The sequence below is a fragment of the Vespa velutina genome, chromosome 1, assembly GCF_912470025.1.
Source record: "Vespa velutina chromosome 1, iVesVel2.1, whole genome shotgun sequence".
Classification (NCBI taxonomy): Eukaryota; Metazoa; Arthropoda; class Insecta; order Hymenoptera; family Vespidae; genus Vespa; species Vespa velutina.
The window spans coordinates 12,136,897-12,145,457 of record NC_062188.1 but is presented as its reverse complement, the minus strand read 5'-3'; the positions used below and the strand labels follow the sequence as shown (position 1 = coordinate 12,145,457).

The 8,561-nt window shown below is 33.3% G+C and overlaps 2 protein-coding genes across 2 annotated transcripts; both read right to left on the bottom strand.

Annotated features, from left to right (window-relative positions):
- Positions 1-474: 474 nt before the first annotated feature.
- On the bottom strand, positions 475-2,863 carry LOC124952477 (60S ribosomal protein L5). The gene is made up of 6 exons (XM_047502421.1): positions 2,707-2,863; positions 2,085-2,270; positions 1,862-1,996; positions 1,456-1,658; positions 1,009-1,186; positions 475-770 (listed from the first exon to the last, which is right to left on the bottom strand). The coding sequence occupies exons 1-6, from the start codon at positions 2,707-2,709 to the stop codon at positions 582-584; spliced, it is 894 nt and encodes a 297-aa protein (XP_047358377.1). The 5' UTR covers positions 2,710-2,863; the 3' UTR covers positions 475-581.
- Positions 2,864-5,363: 2,500 nt separating this feature from the next.
- On the bottom strand, positions 5,364-5,941 carry LOC124948283. Its single transcript, XM_047491716.1, has 2 exons — positions 5,652-5,941; positions 5,364-5,571 (listed from the first exon to the last, which is right to left on the bottom strand). Exons 1-2 carry the CDS (start codon positions 5,939-5,941, stop codon positions 5,364-5,366), a joined length of 498 nt encoding a protein of 165 aa, XP_047347672.1.
- Positions 5,942-8,561: the final 2,620 nt, after the last annotated feature.

The window sequence follows — 8,561 nt, the reverse complement described above, 5'->3', positions numbered from 1 at the left end:
ACGAAGACGTCGGGAACGAAAAAGAAATTATTCTTTCATTCATTCTTTGATTCTTCTCAAGACCGTAGCCATAGCTTTGAGAGTGATAGTTTGATTAAACTACTGTGTACCTGACAAAGTTAAATAAATGTATCACAATTATTGCTTGATGTGCAAAGTTTCTTTCTATATAGTGGATTGTTCACTAAAAACCCACAAATCCCGATCAAACACAGAAACAACCGTCATTGAACTACTATTATAAAAGTAAATTTTAACTGTTGTCTTCAAACTTTTCTCTTCAAATAAATCATAGCTACAAAATTTTACAATCTTCAATAGAAATATGTTGTCATTACATTTCTTCAAAATTTTAGAAAATATACAAAAATTCTGCATAAACGGAAACATTCATCAGGCAATCAATTCATATATAATCATATTTGATTTGAGTAATTTTGTTATTAAAAAATATTTATATTTTAATAAAAATAATACTTTAATCATCTTATTTTATTATCATGCCAAATACAACCAAATACAAACACTGTGACAAAATACGATGCTCGATAAAAGGCTGGGCAAAACATAAAATAAGATTTTTAGGCATCCAATTCTGCCAAAGTTTTGAGGAATGACGCTTTCTTTTGAGCAACACGATTTTTACGTTCGGACAATGAGAGTTTTGCACGATTCCATCTTTTCTTGACAGGTTCTTTATCCTTCGTAACTTTGACGTGTTCTGGATTAGCACGTATGGCTTCATGTGCTTTTTTGTACATATCTTCGATCTGCAAAAAAAGTTTATATTTACTCATGCATACCAAGTTATACTCATAAATTTGTAATTGATAGAACTGTTAACAGAGATTACATTGTAAAATGTATTTATAAATACATTTATCTATTTATAACCAATGTTATTTTCTATTGTCCAACAGCGACACTACATAGCTTGATATATCTAGTAGTAATTTTAAGTTAGACGTTATAGTATATAAAAAGTAATAATATATATTATTTACTTACGTTGTTAGCAACAATTCCGTTCTTAATATACTGAGAGAATTGTTTCTTGTAAACTTCGTCGTCTTGCTGTTCTAATGTCCTCATATAATTTGCAACGTGTTGACCAAAAATATGCTTCCGATGTACCTCAGCATTAAAAGATTTAGATTCACTATCAAATCCTGGAAATCTTTTGGTGCTATTTAATAAAAACAAAATGATTATGATGAAGTATTTATTGCCATATACATAAAAAAAAAGGAAGATAAGAGTTATCAGAGACACTTTATAATCTTTTATGCCGGTGCAAAGTTTACAAATTGCCACTGTAAAACACAAGGAAAGACGTAAACTTTGCTGTGACTCAGATGACGCGCATGTGTCAAAAAATCATCACAAAAATAATTGCATAATGATTAGATACTTATTAATTCATAAAAGCAATCTTTCAAACTTACTATCACTTACCTATGAGGAATGTTAAGACCTCCATCTACTGCTCCCTTCATAGCACCAAACACTCTAGCACCAGTGGTAGTACGTGTCAAACCTGTGTCTAGGTAACATCTAAATGCACCTGGACCATCATCTAATTCTTCCACATTGTATTCATCTCCAGTTACATCAATGGTACCTGGATATAATGTATCTAAGCCTAAGTTTTTAAGGAGCTGTACGAAAAAAAATATTACATACATATAGTTACCTATACAATATGGCTGTATCTTATAACTAGAGAATTGATGTATCAGAATTATATTTTGGGAACAATATTTCTTCAGTTATAAATCAAAGCGAGCTGAGTTGTTCATCATTTTGATAAAAATATATGCATTTACAATATATGTAAAGGAATTTAAGTAGAAATAGTTACCCTTCTGGCTACCAACAGTCCAGTACAATAAGCTGATGCATAATTGGTAAGTCCAACTTTAATTCCATATCTTGGAAGTTCATGACTGTAGGCAGCACAAACTATCTTATCTCCTTCAATTCGTGAATAAGCAATCTATAAAAGATAAAAATTATTAAACAATACTAAATGTATATTTAATAATATATAATATTGAACAGGTATTTAATATTATATAACTTACTTGACATGTAATATCTTTATTGGATAAACGAACAATCAACCTGTATTTAGGAGTATTGTACTTATTCTTGTCTTGGATGGTCAATCTTTTACGTGCATAATAATCAGTTTTACCTTCACGACGCCTCTTGAATTTGACTTGATAACGTTTAAAGTACTGTTTATTTTTAACAACTTTTACAAAACCCTATAAAAAGAAAGTTAAATTAGTTCTTTTGAAGCATATGCTATTGATGAAAAAAAGAAAAGAATAGTAAAGTTCGTGTAAATTATATTCATAACTAACCAATAAATATATTATTAGTATATCAAATTAATTCCACAATTAAACAATATCTTAAACTATACACAAAGTGAGACATTTTGTAAAGACTGACATTTACGAAAATGATTTTACTAAATTTTTCGATAATTTTTCAAAAACTTTTCCCATATGTTTAAAACAATATTATTAGAATCCCAACACGTTTTTAATGGTAGAAAAAATTACAGCTATTCGACAATTATTGAATCCTTCGGAATACGAAGCATCCTTCAAGTTTATTTTTTAAAAATTATTCTCTTCAAAACTAAGAAATTGTGATTCTCGATATCACTAATATTAATCATATAAATCTGCTTACCATTTTAACAGTTAAATAAAGAATCGATGCTAATGCAACACCTACTCGCCGTATTTCAGGAGACGAAAAGAAATGCACACCACTGATACCAAACTATGTAGTGAATTTACACTATATTGAATTTCTCTAGAGAATAATACGGACAAATAATAGAAACAATAATACGGACAAATTTATCCAAAGAATTTATACTTCGTGTAAAATTTTTATCACAAAAAAGGAACTTATTTATAAAGTATTACAAAAATAATACATAAAAAATATAAAGATGAAAATAAACATAATAGAGGAACTAGAAGCAATAAAGGAACTAGGAACTAGTTTGAAAAACACATTTTTCGCCACCTATAAATGTAGAGTAGTATTAAAAAAGAATACTGTCCAATAAGTATTTTGCCATAAGTATTATTTACTTATATTGCTTGGTAATAATACACGAGATAGTAATGCACGCATTAAAGGTAACATCAATTTATCATGTTTCTTTACATTTTGTAGTTGGATAGTTTAATTAATATAACTTCAACTATGTTCGATAGCTCCTATCATACTAAAAATGCGCGCGTGTAAAGCTAAATATAAACGGATGTTCGTCTATTGTTTTCTCCTCTCGTGTACATACTCTTAGGTTGTTATCTAACTTTTCCTTTATTTGTTTATTTTTTCTTTTTTTTCGATCTATCCTTTCGAAATCTAATCATTCAAATCGATAAAATAATTGATATATAACAATTGCAATTTAAAATTACTGTCTGTTAGGAATTTCAACATTTTTTATTGCGTTTTTAAAAACGAACGCATTTTCCTTTTTTTTTCACTTTCAAACGGGCATCAAGAAAGGTTTTTTATTTCAAGACGAATAATAAATCGAATTGTCCTATCTCTTCCACAAATCGGGCAGACTAGCATTCTATAATGGTAAGTTATTACCAAACCGAATCGAACTTCAATTCAGCAACTATATTAGTGTTGCTGGATTTGAAGATAATGGACCCACCGACTTAGTATCCCATGGTTCCATATCGGTAGATTTAATAAAAAATTCAAATTGGAAAAATGGATCGAATGGTTATACAAATGCGAAGAAAACATGGTATTTTAGATTAGATCGAAATAACGAAGAGTAAATTATAGAACTTACAGCTACAATAGTAAATTAAAACGCTTTGTAACATGTTGCATTCGTCATGACATGACTAAAAGCCTAATTAACAACCGAGGAATTAAACAAAATGTCGGGAATCGTAATTCAGACGCAATCGTAACCTTAACTAAAGGTAAAAATCTACAAAATGCCGTTGTAACGCTTACAACAATTTGATCTTTGTGGGCAAAAAAAAATGAAGCTGCCTGGATGCCTAGAAATAATTAATAGAACGAGGAAGAAATAACAGTAATTTTTTATTCAAAAAAATATTATAAGCATGAAAGATTAAGCTCTCAATTGATCTTCCCTATCTCATAACTTTTCTAATGATGCACTTTCTATAAAAGCATATAGCATGTATAGGAATCGATAGTTAATATACAGAACTTTTTTTTTTATAGAAATATTATTACTTTTGATTTATCTAAAAAATATTAATGAAATATTTTTTGAGTTGAATTATGTAATTATTCCATTTTTATTGCAATATATATTAGAAATAAATACGTATAAAAATATTGTGCAAAATAATAATTCATAAACAACCTAATACTATTTATTAAGTTTACATTCGCATCTTAATTATTTTTAAAAATTTTACTATATATTAGAAAATTATTCTAATTAAATTGATACAATTAATATAACAAAGAAAAATATAAAACGTACGAATGAAACATATCTTTTAATAAAATATTTCTTTTAAACTTGTATCACGTATAGAAACACAGGTGGCGCTGATGTTGTTAATGTGTGGGTTTTTCGTGGACATTTACTATGACAATCCACTATGTAGAAAGAAACTTTGTACATCAAGCAATAATTGTGATATACTTATTTAACTCTGTCAAGTACACAGTAGTTTAATCCGACTATCACTCTCAGCAGCTATGGCTATGGTCTTAAGAAGAATCAAAGAAAGAAAGATTATTTTTTTGTTCCTGGCATCTTTGTCGCCTCTTTTGTTTTCGACGTCTTTGTTGTCTCTCACTTTGTTAGGTTAGTTCCCACGTGTGTTGGTGGGGCCGAGGTAGTTAATTATGTCTTGCCGGAGGAAGCGTAAGAGTTGCAACGAAGTCGCTACAGCCATTCCCCCTGAGTGAATTTCTGCGGGAAGTTTGAAATTGACTTTATATGTGTAAGTTCATTTAGGTTTATCTGCAATGGAACCCCAGTGATGTGGTTGGATTTGTTGATCTATTGAAGAGTATGGTTGATCATCGTTGGTCTTGCTGATGTATGCAGATTTCAATCTGTCTATTGAAATGTTTTTTTCTTCTCCATTGATGTTAATTTTGAATACCCGGTCACTTATTAGGTCTATAACCTTATAGACCTAATAAGTACCAATGTACGGTGCTTCTAGTGGATCTTTCACGTGATCACAGCGCAGGAATACATGACAACAGGTTTCAAGGTCTTTTAGAATGAAGATCATGGTTTTGTTGTGGTGAGCAGTCGATGTAGATGTAAGTCCATGCATGAATTCTTTGTGTTTCTCCATGAAGATTTATGGTTCAGATTGTTGTTCAGCAGTGACGAAGAATTCGTCTGGTAGGTATAAACAGATACCATATAGGATGTCAGCTGGGGTGGCTTGAATGTCAAGTTTAAAGCTTTTTCTTAGGCCTAATAATACTGTAGATAAGATCTCCATCCATGATTTAGGGGAACACATCAGTGTTGCTTTGAGAATCCTGTGCATCCTTTCTACAATTCTAGTGGATTAAGGATGGTAGGGTGACGGCCGAGTTTTTGTTGCTCCACAAGCTGGGTGAGTGCTTGAAAAAGCGCTGACTTGAATTGAGTTCCTTGGCCGATTGTGATTTTTATTGGTGTACCGTAATGACAGATCCAATGTTCGTAAAGTGCAGTAGTGATGATATCCGTTGTCATGTCCTTCAAAAGTATAGCCACAGGCCATCTGGTGAAACGATCAATAATAGTTAAGCAGTATTGGTAGTCTTTGACGTTTGGTAGAAAGATAATATCCAAGTGAACGTGATCGAAGCGGTTATCAAGTACATCTATGTGGTTTGCCTTGATCTTGTTGTGACGATGAATTTTTCTCGTTGGCAAACAAAACATTCTCTAGATCATTTGAGTGCGTCCTTACGGATTCCAGGCCAGATGCATTTTTCATGTAAATTTAAAGATGTGGTCCTGCCGCTAGGATATAAAAAATTGTGTGTGACTTTGAGAACTGTTTTACGTAGTAGTTCTGGTATGAATGGTCTGATGTATCCTGTCGAAATATTAGTAGATGCTGATTCCTGGTTCTAGCGTGAGTTTTTTCAATGAAGTTGAGTCTCTGATTAGATCAGCTAGCTCAGTGTTGTTCAATTGTGCTTGTTGGATTTCAAGAGGTTTGAGAATGGATGGCATGAATTGATGGTATTAATGTGAGATAGTGCATCTGTAACTGTGTTATCATCACCTTTCACATAGATTATGTCAGTGGAAAATTGTGAGATGTAGTCGAGCTGTCGTAGTTGACGTTGCGATGCTTTGTCCAGTTTTTGTTTGAAGGCAAAAGTGAGTGGTCTGTTTCGATGACAAATTGACGGCTATCTAGCAAGTGATGGAAAAATTTGACTGATGCAAAAATAGCAAGAAGTTCACGATCGTATGTGTTATATTTCTGTTCTGCTTCTGGAGAAAAACCCTATGGGTTTTCAGGTATCACCTTCCTGCTGTTCTAGTTTAGCTCCAATAGCAGTTGCGAATATGTCGGTTGTGAGAGCTATGGGTTCGTTTGAAGATGGAAAAGCGAACAATGTGATTGGTGCGAGTGCATTTTTGCATGTTTCAAATACCTCATTGGTTCAGGAATCTAAGCAATCTTGGTTTTATTATTTTTTTTGGACTCTTTAAGGTAATTGTTGACAAGAAGAAGCATGATTTGAGCTACCTGAGGTATATAGCGATCATAATAATTGATCATGCCAAGAAATCTGCGGAGTTCAACGATAGTTTACGGTTTCGGATATCTTTTAATGGCATCAACTCATTTGCATGTTGTAGTGTATGTTCATTGATAGTATATCCCAGGAAATTTATCTTGGTTGAACAGCCATTTTTTAAGATTAATAATGAGGTTGTTGTCTTTTAAGCGTTCGAATATGATGTGTACGTATTCTAAATGTTGGTCTTCATCGTCCGAGAATACCAGAATATCATCTGCGTCCAGGTCCAGGTCCAGGTCTCTGAAGAGTGCGTCCATGAATCGTTGATATGACTAGGTAGCGTTTTTTAGACCAAAGGGCATAAACCCCCATACTCGTAAAGCCCCCATGGAATTATGATGGCAGTTTTTTCTATGTTGTTCTCGTGCATAGGTAGTTGTAGGTATGCTTTTTCGTCGTCGATTTTTCTGAAAGGTTTTTTGATATGTAAACGTGGAGAGAGATCTTGGATGAGCGGCGGGCTGTACATGCCTGGATCAGTGGCATCATTGAGTTTACGGTAATCATTGCACATTCCCCAGCTGTTGTTTTTCTTTCGTGTCGTATGAATAAGACTGGCGTACATGCTGTTGTAGAATCTAATCATTCCGGAGTCCGGAGGTTCTATGATTTGAGTTTTTGCTGCTGCTGCCTTTTCATTGGCTAGTTTACGTGCTCGTGCAATGAATGATTTACCATGCGTAGTAATTTTGTGCACATATGCACGTGCTTTTGAATTTAAGCATGGCTTGCTGATTGGTCTAGTGATCTCGATGAATTGTTTTAGGAGTTCAGTATACTTAATAAGCAAATTTGAACTTATAGTTAAGATGCCATAATGATACGCTTCCATTGCTTTTCCTTTTAATGAGAGATGAGTCACTGGATCAATCAGTTGTTGGTGTTTTAGGTCAATAAGCAGGTTGTAGTGTGTTAAAAGATCAGCTTTGATGATTGATGTTTCTGCGTCATCTGCGATGATGAAAGACCAGGAGAAATCTCTGCAGAGATTTAAATTAAGGTTGATGATTTTGGCATCGTATGTGTTTATTCGTAATGAATTTGCAGCGTAGAGTGGATTTATATTTCGATTTTTACGAAACTTTTTGGCAGGTAGTATAGACACGACGGACCCAGAATTAATCAGGAATTTCTGTTTCGTTGTGTTGTCGTAAATGTGTAGTCGAAGCTCTTTTGGTATGGAGTTGCTGCCATTCACTGCTCCTACTGAAGACAGCGATGTTAGTTTTCCTGGTTTGTTGATGTCAGTGTGGTTATTGAAGCGAATTTATAAGGTAAGATGCAGCGTTGTGCTTCGCTGCCAAACCTTTGATAATAATAGCAGATACCATTGCATGTAAGTGTCAGTGATCTTAGTCTGCTGCGGTTATGGTATTTCGGAGATTGGGTGGCTTGTTGAAGTTGGGCCTGCAGTTGTTGGTTTTGCTGTTGCAATAAAGTGAGTTGTTGTAGATGCTGTTGTGCGTTTTGTTGCTGTAATTTTAACTCATTGATTTCTATCATACACGTAGCAAGAGATTCTTTAATTTCCATGAGTTTTGAGTCAATATCCTGAGGAGTCAATAATGCAGAATAGCGTGCAAAAACTGCCATGACCTGGTTATTCTGTTGATCATAAGACATCAGCTCGTAAAAACAGTCCGCAAACTCGGCTATAGTATCAAGCGAAAGTTTATTCGTGTTAATCAGATACAGTTTGATATGTGCTGGTATTCGTTCAAGCCAAAATTGATGCAATATGG